Consider the following 15,131-nt stretch of genomic DNA (forward strand, 5'->3'; position numbering starts at 1 on the left):
CTCAAGAGAAAGTCTATTTAAGCCTGTGGGAGACCCCTCCATTTTGTCTTCAGCTGGCTAAAGGGATAGCCTCTCCACCCCCAAGGATACCTGAAAGAAACTGGAACAAAGGACAGTAACTACTGGGCGTGTGAGTGATTGCTGGACCCAGACTAGAAAGCAACTAGTCTGTAAAAGGAAGCTTACTGGAATTCCTCTAAGGGTGAAGTTCTTGTCTGTACTGTTTTCTTATGGTATTAAGCTTAGATTTGCGTGTTTTATTTTATTTTACTTGGTAATTCACTTTGTTCTGTCTGCCACTACTTGGAACCACTTAAATCCTACTTTCTGTATTTAATAAAATAACTTTTTACTTCTTAATTAATCCACAGTATGTATTAATACCTGGAGGGGGCAAACAGCTGGGCATCTCTCTCTATCAGTGTTACAGAGGGCGAACAATTTATGGAGTTTACCCTGTATGAGCTTTATACAGGGTAAAACGGATTTATTTGGGGTTTGGACCCCATGGGGAGTTGGACATCTGAATGTTAAATATAAGAACACTTCTGTAAGTTGTTTTCAGTTAGGCCTACAGCTGTTAGGGGACATGGTTCAGACTCTGGGTCTGGGTTTGCAGCAGGCTAGCGGGTCTGGCTCAAACCAGGCAGGGCACTGAAGTCCTAAGCTGCCAGGGCAGGAAAGCAGAGGCAGAAGTAGTCTTGGCACATCAGTTGGCAGCCCCAAGGGCGTTTCTATGATTCAACCCGTCATAGTAATATTTTAATCAGACCAACTTCTCTTTTTTGGGTTTCTTGATGATCTCCAGGTAGGTTTTCTGGATTTTTTTTTCCTTCCAGGGTGTGGGAGCATCTGATTACTTTTTTGAGGTGGACCCTTCTGGAATATCTTAGAAAATTGTTGCCCCCCCCCTCAGCTTCTCTGAATAAGAGTGGCAATTATCAAGCAGCAATGTTGAGATATCAATTTCACCTTTTGGAAAAGATTTCATTTTTCACCAAAAATCTTTCAGAGAATTGACGGAAATTAATTAGTGTCCTCAACAGAAAAAGTCAGAATGCCGCAATACATGCACTTAGAGTGCCTTCTGATATTTCAGACATTGCTTCCAGATTGATTGCTTCCTCAATACCTCTCTATAGGTGTGCATGGTTAAGATCTTTGTTGTTACCTATAGACAGTCTAGAATACAAAACCTTCCTTTTGAAGGGGATGGTCTCTTCAGTGCTAAACCTGATGAAGTTTTAGAAAAAATGGAAGACAAGGTCTTCTACTAGATCTTAGTCTGCTACAATCTTTTAGCAGGAAATCTGCTCCTATGTTCAGATACCACATTTATTGCACCGCAACACTCTTCTGACAACAAAAATTACTACACGACCCCAGGAGGGGAGACTGAAGCATGAGCCCACCCAAGCTCCGCCACCCTGGGTGGGGGTGCAAAGTCGAAGCCCAAGGGCTTCAGCCCCAGGCAGGGGGCCTGTAACCTAAGCCCCACAACCCAGGGTGGAAGCACTCAGGCTTTGGCTGCAGCCCCAGGTGGTGGGGCTCAGGCTTCGGCCCCAGCAATTCTAAGCCAGCCCTGGCGACCCCATTAAAATGGGGTTGTGACGAAGTGGGACTGTTCTTAATGTTTCCTCTGAATACTGTAGGGGTGCCTCAGTTTCCCCTATGCATTTCTTAAGTCACTGGGTGATGGGATAAGGGGGTGTGATTGTTGCAGAGCAAAGGACCAGTGCACATAAATGGCCGACACACTGTCTCCTGGCAACTAATGGCCTGGGCCCTTCCCCCTGCAAGGAGATAGCTAAAGGTGTTGGAGAACAAAGGAATCAGGTGACCTCCTGGCCCGGGAAAGGGACAAAGCCCAGAGGAGGAGGGGCTGGAGGGTGAGTCAGTTTGGAGCTAGCTGGGGACGAGTAGTGAAGTGTAGACGAGGGTGTCTGGCTCACAGCCCCCCAAAATGGACGTGGCTGAGGGGTCTTATTCTCTGTACCTACAAGCTCTGTTTTAGACCGTGTTCCTGTCATCTAATAAACCTCTGTTTTACTGGCTGGCTAAGAGTCATGTCTGACTGCAAAGTTGGGGTGCAGGACCCTCTGGCTTCCCCAGGATCCCGCCTGGGCAGACTCACTGTGGGAAGCACAGGGAGGGGCAGAGGATGCTGACTGCTCCAAGGTCAGACCCAGGAAGTTGAAGCCATGTGAGCTTCTTGCCCTGAAGACAGTCTGCTCACAGAGAGGAGACTTCACCAGAGTCCAGACTGGCTTTGTAGGGAGCAGTTCCAGAGCATCGCCCGGGGAGTCCGTGACAGGGATAGTGACCCACTTTGGGGTCCCAACCCACAGTTTGAGAACCACTGCCATAGGCAGTACTGTCCACCCTGTTGCTCTTCTGACCAAAAAAGACAAATACCAGTAGCAGCAACAATCCTCTCCTCAATCTCAATAGAGGAAGCCGTCAAACCTCAGATAAGAACAAAAAGAGTTCTTCAGCTAAGTCTTCATTGCCTAATGTCAGACCACAGGTTTGACAGGAAAATTGAGGGCTGCAAAACAATCGGAGTTCTACCCATATTTTTGGAGACTGCCTGTCATTTCTACAATGTATGGAAGATTATCACCTTGGACAGATGGGTCTTGGACACAAAAGGATTTGAACTGGATAGTTAAACCTTCCCTTCCTCCACACAACCCCCCACTCAACTCCCTTTTCTGTACTAAGGACAGAAATACAGACTCTACTACAAGCAACAACGACAATTAAAAAAGAAAAAGACAATTACCTTTTCCGTAACTGGTGTTCTTCAAGATGTGTTGCTCATGTCCATTCCACAATAGGTGTGTGTGCTCGCCACGTGCACTGGCGCCGGAAGTTTTTCCTCTAGCAGTACCTGTAGGGGAGCGCCCCTAACTCCTGGAGTGGCACCTCTATGGCGGGGTATAAGGGATTCTGCGCACTCTCCCCCCCATCCTCAGTTCCTTTTTACCAGACGACTCCAACAGAGGGGAAGGAGGGTGAGATGTGGAATGGACACGAGCAACTCATCTTGAAGAACACCAGTTACGGAAAAGGTAACTGCCTTTTCTTCTTCGAGTGATTGCTCATGTGCATTCCGCAATAGGTGATTCCAAGCTATATCTGTTGGAGGTGGGTAGGAGTTCACAAATTCTTGGGACAGAGCACAGCCCTGCTGAACCTGGCATCCTCCCTAGTCTGGGTGATGATCACATAATGCAAGGTGAACCTATGGACCAATGACCATGTGGCAGCCCTACAAATGTTCTGAATGGGGATATAGGCTAAAAAGGCAGCCAATGAGGCTTGAACCCTAGTCAAGTGTGCCCTCACAATCGGCAGCGGGGGGACTCCCGTCAGGTCGTAACAGGTACGAATACACGAGGTAATCCAGTTGGAGAGCTGCTGAGTGGAGATCAGCTGACCTCTCATGCGTTTGGCCGAGGCAATGAACAGCTGCGAGGACTTCCTGAATGGCTTTGTATGTTCCAGGTAAAAGGCCAGAGCCCATCTCACATCCAGCATGTGGGGCGCTCCTCACTGGATGCATGGGGTTTGGGACGGAGCACCTGCAGGAAGATGTCCTGACCCATGTTGTAGGTGGAGACCACCTTGGGGAGGAATGAAGGATGCAGTTGGAGCTGGACCTTATCCTTATGGAACACCATGTATGGGGGTTCGGAGGTCAGGACCCTGAGCTCCCAGACCCATCTAGCTGATGTGATTGCCACCAGGAAGGCTATCTTCCACGAGAGGTGCGACCAGGAGCATGTAGCTAGCGGCGCAAATGGGGCACCTGGCAACCGGGTGACCCATCAACTGGGCCAGCACCAAGTTCAGGTCCCACTGCGGGACTGGGGGCCTAACGTACGGGAAGAGACGATCCAATCCCTTAAGGAATCAGCCAGTCATAGCATGGAAGAATACTGTGTGTCCCTGCACCGGCAGGTGGAAGGCCAATATGGCCGCCAAGTGCACCTTGGCGGACAAGGGCGCTAGGCATTGGGCTCTAAGGTGAAGGAGGTAGTCTAAAATGAGTTGGATCGGAGCAGCCATGGGGCAAAACACCCCGATCAGCTGCCCACCAGGAAAACCAAGACCACTTCGCCAGGTAGGCCAGACGTGTGGAGGGCCATCTGCTTTCCAGGAGGATGAGCTGAACCTCTTCCGAGCATGTCCTCTCCTCCCGGCCTAACCATTGAGCAGCCAGCTGTGAGGTGGAGTGCCGCTAGGTTGGGGTGGAGGAAGCGGCCCTGTTCCTCGGAGAGCAGGTCTAGGCAGGACGACAACGGCCACAGTGGGGCAACAGCCAGACTCGTGAGAGTCCTGTACCAATGTTGCCTGGGCCATGCTGGGACAGTCAGGAGGACCCGGACCCTGTCCATTTTTATCTTCCCCAAAACCTTGCCAATCAACGGGATCTGGGGGAAGGCATAGAGAAGCTGGCCCAACCACAATAGGAGGAAGGCACTGGAGATGGCGCCTGCACCCCAGTCCCTCCTGGAGCAGAAGCGGGGACACCGGCGGTTCTGCCGTGTCATGAACAGGTCCACCTGGGGAGTGCTCCACTTTTGGAAAATCCTGTGCACCACCTCGGAGCGTAGTGACCACTCGTGCTGGGAGGAGAAGTCTCAGCTCAGGCGATCTGCCCGCAGGTTCCGGGCGCCCGGTAAATGGTGAGCTTCCAGGCAAAAATCATGAGCTATACAGAAGTCCCACAGCCTGAGGGCTTCCTGGCAGAGGAGAGGGCCCCATCTTGCCAGTTGATGTAAAACATCAAAGCAGTGTTGTCCATGAGAACCCTGACCACTCTGCCCTCCAGGTACAAGCAGAAGGCTGCTCATGCCAGACGGACCGCCCTGAGCTCCTTGACGTTTATATGCAGGGCAAGGTCCTGCGTGGACCACAGACCTTGGGTCTGAACATTCCCCACGCAGGCTCCCCACCCCAGGTCCGACGCATCAGACAACAGATCCACTGATGGGGGCTTGCCCCTGAACGGGACCCTGTGGAGCATGTTCCCCGGGAAGGACCACCATTGTAAGGAGGTGATCACCGGTTCGGGCACAGTGAGGACTTTGTCCATCCTGTCTCTGGATTGGGAGAACACCAAGGCCAACCAGAGCTGGAGGGGCCTCATCCCGAGTCTGGCGTGGTGAACCACATGTGCGCGGCGAACCACATGGGTGCATGCTGACATGTGACCCAGGAGCTCGAGGTACGCTCTGGCTGTGGTCACAGGGAACCTTGTGACTGTACCAATGTGCTCCCTTAGGGTCTCAAACTTGTCCGGTAGGAGGGAGGCCCTGGCCAATATCGCGTCCAGGACTGTCCCAATAACCTCTCTGTGCTGCACTGGGACTAACGTCATTTACCAACAGGCCCAGAGTGGCGCATGTGGACAGGAGTGCCACGTGATTCTGAACCTGCGACCTGGAGCGGCCCTTGACCAGCCAGTCATTGAGATAGAGGAAGATCTGGACCCCGTGACGTCTGAGGTAGGCCACTACCACAGACATGCACTTTGTGAATACCCTGGGAACAGTGGACAGGCCAAATGGGAGGACTGTAATTTGGTGGTGTTCCTGCCCAACTGCGAAACAGGGGAAATGTCTGTGCCCCTCAAAAATATGAATGTGGAACTACTCATCCTGCAGATCAAAGGCAGTGTACCAATCCCCAGGTTCCAGGAAGGGGATGACAGTCTGTCTGGCCTCCATGTGAAACTTGAACTTTACCATGTACTGGTTCAGGCCTCGCAGGTCCAGGATGGGCCTGAGCCCCCCCCTTTGGCCTTCAGGATAAGGAAGTAGCGGGAGTAGAAATCCTTGTGTCTGAACTTCACTAGTACCACTTCCACCGCTCCTAAGCCAAGGAGCCGCCCCACCTCCTGCTTGAGCAGGGCCTCCTGAGAGGGGTCCCCCTGGAGGGACGGGGAGTGGGAGGGCGGGGTAGAGGTAAACTGGAAGGTGTAGCCCTGGGAGACAGTGTTGAGGACCCATCGGTCCGAGGTCGGCCGCGACCACTCCAGGAAAAAAAGCACATAACCGGTTGGAGAATATTTAGCGTTGGTGGCCTGGGTGGGAGCCTGCTGCGGCTTAAAACTTGGTCCTGGCCAGAGCCGGGACATAGAGGCCAAGGGTCTTAAGCGTTGTGCAGGAATCTTTCAGGCCGTGCAATTTCATGTCCGTCTGTTCCGCAAACAGGGCCTTGCCATCGAATGGAAGGTCCTGTAAGGAGTTCTGCGCCTTGCTGGTCAGCCCAGACAGCAGGAGCCATGACGCCCTCCTCATGGACACCGCAGAGGCCATAGACCTTGTAGCCGTATCCGCGGCATCTGACGCTGCCTGAAGGGCTGCCCTGGCAGCCGCTGTACCCTCCTCCAGAGCCTTGAACTCCTTTTTGTCACGCTCTTGGAGGGAGTCTTCAAATTTGGGCGGAGAGCCCCACAAATTGAACTTGTATCCCCCCAGGAGGGCTTAGTGGTTCGCCACCCTTAACTGGAAACTCTAGGACAAATAAACCTTTCTCCCAAATAGATCCAGTCTCCTTGAGGCTTTATTCTTAAGAGTAGGAGCTGGTTGGCCCTGCCTCTCCCTGTGGTTGAGGGACTCAACCACCAGGGAGTTGGGGGCAGGGTGGGTATACAGGTATTCGTGCCCCTTGGCAGGCATGAAGTACTTCTGTTCCACCCTCTTAGAGATGGGGAGCAAGAAAGCCGGGGTTTGCCACAAGGCATTCGAAATCTTTGCCACCCCTTCATAGAGTCGGAGGGCCACCCTACGTGTTGCCGAGGCCGAAAGGACGTTGAAGAGGGAGTCCGCGGGTTCCTCCATCTCCTCGGCTTGAAGGTTAAGGCTTGATGCCACCCTCTTCAACAGTTCCTGGTGGGCTTTAGAGTCGTCCTGCAGGACAGGCGGAGGAGGGGCTCTAATCACATCAGAGAATGAGGAGGATGGGGGTGCAGTACTCTGCATAACCACCGGTGACACAAGACCCATCACTTGATCCCCCCTCTGGGCGCAGAACTGGTGATGAAAGCCCCACCGACTCCTTCCTGGGAGGCTGAGATAGGGAGACCGACGGTCTCTCCGAGGCTCCGGCCACCGAGCGAGCCACCACCGGGAGCCCCATTGGTACCACGGTGCTAGCCAAGGAGCCAGGTGCCACTGCACCTACTGTGGCACCTGCTGTGGCACCGGCAGAGCAGGCTGTTCAGCCTGACTAGCCTGTCCCATTGACTAATGGCTGCGAAAGGAGGCCAGGCTGGCATACAACCTGCCGCTATCCTGGGACCAGGAGGAGTGGTGTTGTCAAGAACAGTGCTAACCACAAGACCATGATCCCGGCGTGGAGGAGCGGGAGTGCTTCCAGTAGCAGCTGCTCTGCGATAGGCTCTGACGGGCGGATCCGCAACAGCAAGGTGACGGCGATCGATGCCTGGAACTGTGGGAGCGGTGCCGCAGCGGGGACCTCGAGCGAGACGAATTACGGGAATGGCGTCAATGCCCGTACCCCGACGGGCTACGGTAGCCTCGGAGACAAGGACTCCCGGTGCTGTCTGTCCCGGTCTCGACGGGGCATGCTCTCCTCACGAGGTCTACGGTCCCTTGAAGCAGAGCAGTGCTTGGAACCCCTGCCAGTCAGTACCCAGCCAGACAACATGGTGGGGGTCGACGGGGACCGGCACGGACTGCGCACAGGGTGGTTGCTGAATGGCATTGGGAACATTCTCTAGATCGTGAACTGTACCAACCAGGCAGCGACTGTCGGGATCCAAGCGGTGGCTTGCCTCTGGACCGGGGAGCCAACAGTGGCGGTGCCCCTAGTACTGGCAGAGACATAACATCCTGGGCCGCTTGCAGAGCCTCCAGGCATCAACATCCAGGGAGGTTGGCGCAGAGTGGGCCGGGCTACTCCACTCAACCTGAATTGGAGGCCAGGAGGCTGATAGAGACCGAGAACTGACCAACGTAGGTCTAGTCTGTCCCCGGGTCTTATGCCGGTGTCTCGGTGGAGAAGACCTCTTAGCTTTCTTGGAGCATCCTGCGGATGGGGAGCAGTGCTGGCTGGTGGAAGGCACCGAAGGGTCACCGCGCACCGACGCCACGGTGCTTGGTGCCGACTTGGAACAGCACAATGGAGTCAGGGTCAAGGCCGACTCCATCAAAATGGCTCGGAGCCAAACGTCCCATTCCTTCTTGGTCCGAGACTTGAAGGATCTGCAAATCTTGCAGCGATTGCTGAGATGGGTTTCCCCTAGACAGCGTAAACAGTCCGCGTGCAGATCACTCACGGGCATTGGCTGCTTGCAAGTGTCACACGACTTAAAGCCCGGGGCATACCCCGACCCGGGCACACTAAACTAAGTCTAAACTAGACTACTTTAACTATTGGTACGAACTATGAACTAACAGAGTCCAAGAGGGAAGCTGCAGCCAAGCTGGAGCAGAGCAGTTCTTTCACACCTTCACTGGTGGCAAGAAGAAACTGAGGGTGGGGGAGCGTGCAGCTCCCCTTATACTGCACCATAGAGGCGCCACTCCAGGGGTTGCTAGAGGTGCTCCCCTACGGGTACTGCTGGGGAAAAACGTCCGGCACCGGTGCACATGGCGAGCAAGCACACCTACTGTGGAATACGCACAGGCCATCACTCAAAGAAGAAGTTCCATTAAGTTTCAACATGGGATTTTCCTCATTTTCTTATCCCAAAGGACAGATGTCAGACTGATTTTAGATCTCAGGAATCCAAACAGATATCTGAAAGTTATAATTCAGAATGCTAATTCTCATATCACTTATCCCCTCCCTTTCTACTTTGGATGGATTTGCTGCTCTCGATCTCAAGGATGCTTACTCCCATATTTGTACAATACCATCTCAATGCAAATATCTTCATTTCACCCTTGGTCAGGACTATTTTCAATACAAGCCTTTCCCGCGGTGCTCAGAATTTTTACCAAATGCCGTTCTGCGGTAGCAACATATCTGAGCAGATTTTGTTTTGTTTTCTTCCCATATTTAGACGATTGGCTCCTAAAGGCTTCTTCTGAAGAGGAAACGAGAAACACCATTCAGTTCACTTGTTCTCTGTTCAAGAATTTGAGCCTTCTAATAAACAAGACGTCTCTACTGTCACCATCTCAGAGAATCTCCTTCACTGGTGTAATTATTAAGTTGCACTCCAGCATTTAGAGATTACTTCCAAAGCCCTCTCAAAGTGGGTCATGACCCCATTTTAATGGGGTGACTTTACTAGGCCTCAACATATGTGACTAAGAATGAGGCCACTTCAAACACTGGATATCAGTGAATCCCAAACTCAGTATGGGTGGTGTGTTCAAGATATTCAAATATTGGAGTGATGATTCTCTTTAACATGGTGGCTGAGATCAGAGAATGTTCTCAAAGGAGGTTTTATCCTCCTACTGTAATAGTTATATCAGATGTGACCTCCAACCGACTCTGGAAACATTGCAGCAATTTATTAATTCGAGGCCTGTGGAATCACCAAGAATCCCATTTGCACATAAATGTGTTAAAACAACTGAGGGCCATCTGTCTAGCTCTCAAGTTGTTCCTCCAAGTAAAGAATTCAGTTGTTCAAGTTGCCACGGACAATAGAATCATAGAATATCAGGGTTGGAAGGGACCTCAGGAGGTTAACCCCCTGCTCAAAGCAGGACTGATCCCCAGACTGATTTTTGTCCCAGATCCCTAAATGGTCCGAAGGATTGAACTCACAACCCTGGGTTTAGCAGGCCAATGCTCAAACCACTGAGCTATCCCTCCCCCGGGATATATGTCAGCAATGTATTATGTGACGGAGCTCGTTTATCTTAACTTTGCAAGAAGGCGATAATACTATGGGACTGGTATATTCTACACAGCATTTATTAGTGAGAGATCACAACAAGATTGTTGATTGGCTGAGCAGAGATTCCACGCAACTGCATGAATGGTCACTGAAGGATTCAGTGATTCAGATTATTTTCAACCTTTTGGACTGCTGAAATATCAGTCTTTTTATCACCAGATTAGATACCAAATGTCCTTGTCTTTGTTCAAGTGTGGGCTCAGTCAGTTTGTAACTGAGTTTTTGTAGCAACCTTGTTGATCCCAGGATATTAGAAAGGTGGATGAGGTATTCTCTTTTATTGGACCAACTTCTAACGACAAGACCTCACCCCAGATTTCTTTAATTTCTGACTTTCCATGTTCATATTTTAACCTACCAGTCTTCTTTCCTAGACACCATACTTAAAGGTGAATCCAAATTGCATGCTTTTGATGTAATGTGAGTTTTATCCTAGTTTCTGGACAGGACTAAGACTTCAGGGACTTCCCAAATTGTTTATTTCCTATGCTGGACACTACACAAAGGTCAAACTGTTTCTGCCCAGTCGTTTTCTAGATGATTTAGACAGCGTATAGTGAAGAGTTATAAGATTTCTTCCCACTCTCCCCTTGCTGGTCTTTAGGGCTCACTCTACAAGTTCAGTTGCTGCAGCATGTGCTCAGCATTTTCCTCTTATTGAAAATATGTAAAGCTGCTACTTGTGGTTCAATTCACACTTTCATTAAACATGGCAGCCAGAGCTGTTGCTTAGTTTGACAGAGTTTCACTTCAATCCTTGTTTAATTAGGACTCAATATCCCTCCATCCATTCTTGAATGCCAAACTATCCCAAGAGTGGGAATATGCAGAGGACACTCAAAGGTTACATACATGTAACCAGATTTCTTTGAGATGGACTCTGTCTAATCACACTCCCTTGTCCACCTTGGGAATGGAGGTTGTTCATAAGTCTGAAATGTTCAGAACTCTGTACAAAACATTGGTTAAGTCAATGTTTAGTTGTAAACCTTTGAAAGATTACAGCTTTGAAACTTTACTACTATGCTGCTTTTAACCATCTTAATTTAAATGAAACAAGCACAGAAACAGTTTCCTTAGTCATTTTTTAAAAACTTTTCCTTTATTTCTTTAGTACTTTATGTTTAACACAGTACTGGACTGTATTTGTTTCCCTCCCCACTGCTGCCTTATTGGGTACTTACAGTTCCAAATGAGGTGTGTGGTTGACTGGTCAGTTTGTAACTCTGATGTTTGTAACGGAGGTTATACTGTAATACTATTAAAACTCTGCTCAAATGTTGAGGGGAAGGGTAGGAGAAGCATGTGAGTACTCTAATAGACATTGCTACCAGAAAGTTCCATCATCCAAAATGGCACCAAGAGGCACATCCCAAGAGCTGAATACACAGAGTGCATCTCGAAGAACTCCTGTTACATATAGGTAACCTTCATTTCTTCTTCAGGAGTCCTCTGCATATGTGGACCTCTCTGGATGTCTTGGATCCATAGCTATGAACAAAGTGTCCTAATACTTCTACTTACTAGATAGCGAGGATTTTAGAATAAGTTTTAGAGCAGCTTAAAATATTTACTGGAAAGAATGACAGATCTGAAGATGAAGCAGCATAGTTTTAACAGACATGCATTGTGCTCTGCAGTCTTCTCAGCAGAGCTGGTACCAGGGGGTTTGAAGCATGGATAGTGAATACTATGATATTACAAGTAGAAGGTACTGATGCCATAAAAGACATCACTAAAACAGATTGGTGTAGTAACACAAAATCTATGAACGTTGTCAATACAGCTAGTGGCTGTCTGGATGATCTCAGCACCAATGAAGTCAATATCATTGAGATTGTGCTGGCAGAGACCTGGGGTAAGTCTTTTCCCACAGGGCCACGACCAGAATCAATATTGATGCTCAGGGACCTACTGCAAAATTTTGATGCACCCTTAATGTCAGATGGCCTGGAATTTTTAGGAGCCTGAACAGCAGGACTGGAGATGGTGATCTGTGCAGCTTGGCCATGTGATGTTTAAGCTCCCATATGAGGTCTGACCTAAGGCTTGTCATGCAAGCTTGACAATAAGGACGATGAAGCTGCAGGGACTGACCTTGAGGTTCCTCGATCTTTAGAAGCATCCAATGGTGAGAAGCCAGGATCAGAGTCAGTATGAATGGACTATTCATTGAATTAGAGGTGCCATGAGGCAGGACTCCTTAGCCCACTATATTCTTTTTGAAAATGACCAACAGGTGTCAACATGGTCAGGGATGTGATCCTCCCCTAGGCAAAATAAGCACCAGGTGTGCCCATCTTTTAACATGATGGGAAACAAAACAAAAAAAAAAAAAAAAGTTTTGATTTGTGATCTGTTATTATTACAGGAGAAGCAAAAACCAAAACCTGAATAACAAAATAAAATTATCCAAACTAGGAAGAAAATTAACAGAAATACTAACACTACATTAAACTGCACTGCTAACTATCACTAACCACTTTAAAATATTTTACAAATAATGCACAGTGATGAATAAGAGTGAGAATACGCTGACTCTTAGCAATGGGCAGTGAGAAGGAACTGGGGCGCAATTGGGGCAGCTCTGCCCTTTGTGATGTCTCCCCACCAACAGTGGAATATGTTTACAGACTATCACTTGAAGAACCATTGTGGCCAGAGTTGGGGTTAATGTGTCTGTTTGGTCAAGATGAAGACTCCTTTGATGAAGGAGGACGGTGAAGTGCCTCCAGAACTCTCTTCTCGCTCACAAAGATCTTCCAGTAGCATCAGGCCTGGCCACTGATGCGACTGGCAAGAGAGACCAATTACTTTTTCCTCCAAGCATTCTCAAAACTATGATACCCACACAAGGAAATAAAGAAACAAATCAACAGAGCCAGACATGTACCCAGAAGCCTCCTGCTACAAGACAGGCCCAAAAAAGAAACCAACAGAATTCCACTGGCCATCACCTACAGTCCTCAGCTTAAACCTCTCCAACGCATCATCAGTGATCTACAACCCATCCTGGACAATGATCCCTCACTTTCACAGACCTTGGGAGGCAGGCCAGTCCTCGCCCACAGACAACCCGCCAACCTTAAGCATATTCTCACCAGCAACCACGCACCGCACCATAACAACTCTAACTCAGGAACCAACCCATGCAACAAACCTCGATGCCAACTCTGCCCACATATCTACACCAGCAACACCATCACAGGACCTAACCAGATCAGCTACAACATCACCGGCTCATTCACCTGCACGTCCACCAATGTTATATATGCCAGCAATGCTCCTCTGCTATGTACATTGGCCAAACTGGACAGTCACTACGCAAGAGGATAAATGGACACAAGTCAGATATCAGGAATGGCAATATACAAAAACCTGTAGGAGAACACTTCAACCTCCCTGGCCACACAATAGCAGATGTAAAGGTAGCCATCTTACAGCAAAAAAACTTCAGGACCAGACTTCAAAGAGAAACTGCTGAGCTCCAGTTCATTTGCAAATTTGACACCATCAGATCAGGATTAAACAAAGACTGTGAATGGCTTTCCAGGTACAGAAGCAGTTTCTCCTCCCTTGGTGTTCACACCTCAACTGCTAGCAGAGCACCTCACCCTCCCTGATTGAACTAACCTCGTTATCTCCATACTGATTTATACCTGCCTCTGGAGATTTCCATTACTTGCATCTGAAGAAGTGAGGTTCTTACCCATGAAAGCTTATGCTCCCAATACTTCTGTTAGTCTTAAAGGTGCCACAGGACCCTCTGTTGCTCTTTACTTTTTCCTCAACATTTACAATATGGATCTGCTTCTAGATATATGGAATGGTGGACCCTAGTAATCTTAGCAAGGCCAAGAAAGCGAGTTATAAGGTTACTGACCAGGTTGCAGATGGCCAACTGCAGTTGGCCAGTTGTGCAGATGCTTAGAACAGGGCGCTTCCAGAATTTCTGAGAGTTCCACTCCTGACCTGAGAGGAGAGGGATCCCTACTTGATGTAAGAGAAGAGTTGAAGCTAGGAGATGGTGAATAGGGACATCTCCTGGAACAGTCATGCTGAATGCAGAGATCGTGTCAAGGATCCTGGTGCTGGCTCTGGATTTTGAGGTTTTTAAACGTTCTCTTCTTCCCACTCAAACCTTGGTGCCTGCTTGCTAGGGTACTGCTAGATGGCCTTCTTGACTCCATCTTGGCTCCTGCCTCCTCAGGATTAGGCACAACTTTCACAGACTGCTCAAGTAAATGTAATTAGAGCCTTAAGTCTCTGGATTTTTAGGTCCAGGAGGTAGATCAAACAAACATGTACTGGGGATATGTCCTTTCCCAAGGCAGAATAATGTGCATAGCAGATGCCTTTTCAAGGGCATAAGACCATTCATTGCATGGTGGACAGGATTTAAATCTTGACAGTTTGGAATCTGCTATGGCCTTCTGCAGTCAGGCCCTGCTGAAGTCATGTACCCTCTCCACTAATGACAGAGTGATAACAGCAAACAGCTTTATAAATCTCAACAGTCCTTAATTTTTTTGTTTTAAAAGGTGGGGAAAGGAAGATCCCAACCTAGAGCAGGGTCTGCAGAACTATCATGTCATATGGGCAGGACAATGGGAGCCTGACGCCATCCCCATGGGAGCAGGCTCACACTCTGGTAGTCAGGGAACTCTCACTATACTCCTGGAAGTTAGAGTGCAACCCACCTGGCTGTCCGGAATCGCTGGCACAGCTTCTCCACCAGGCTCTCTGTCTGCTTGTCCTTTGTGATATAAGAGAAAAGCTGTCTGTAGGGAAAAAAAGGATTAGGAGGTTGAGTGCAAAGAGAATTCCTACTTCTCCACACAGAGCCGCAAAATGGGGTCTTTGGGGATATTGCAGAACTGAGTGAAAGAGGAAAAGCTGCTGCAAGCACAGCTCAGTACTAATCATATTTTCCTAGGCAGCAGTACTGTGAATTTGGGTAACTGTCATTGCAATAGGAATTCAGACAAAACTTTAAGGTATAATTAAGATTGTGGCCCATAACACTGGTCTGTGTTCCCTGTACCCCTCCTGTGTGAATTTAAGAACTCAAACCAGAAGTGCAGCATTAAGGATACATGCCAAAAACCTGCAAACAGACCCCATTTTATGGCAATTCCTGCAGGACTGCATCCCATATATTGCAAGAGCATAACATTAAAAAACACCAGTTAGAAAGAAAGCACCAAATTTAAAGGGAAAGCTTTCCAAGAAGATT

The 15,131-nt window shown here is 48.9% G+C and overlaps 1 protein-coding gene across 3 annotated transcripts in view; it reads right to left on the bottom strand.

Annotated features, from left to right (window-relative positions):
- Positions 1 to 15,131, bottom strand: part of NCAPD2 (non-SMC condensin I complex subunit D2) — a 70,977-nt gene that overhangs the window by 4,761 nt on the left and 51,085 nt on the right. For all 3 annotated transcript variants that reach the window (XM_054042123.1, XM_054042131.1, XM_054042140.1), the window contains exon 27: positions 14,596 to 14,676. In XM_054042123.1, coding sequence (XP_053898098.1) covers positions 14,596 to 14,676 — 81 coding nt within the window. The remainder of the gene's footprint in view (positions 1 to 14,595; positions 14,677 to 15,131) is intronic.

This window comes from Malaclemys terrapin, chromosome 1, assembly GCF_027887155.1.
Source record: "Malaclemys terrapin pileata isolate rMalTer1 chromosome 1, rMalTer1.hap1, whole genome shotgun sequence".
NCBI lineage: Eukaryota > Metazoa > Chordata > Testudines > Emydidae > Malaclemys > Malaclemys terrapin.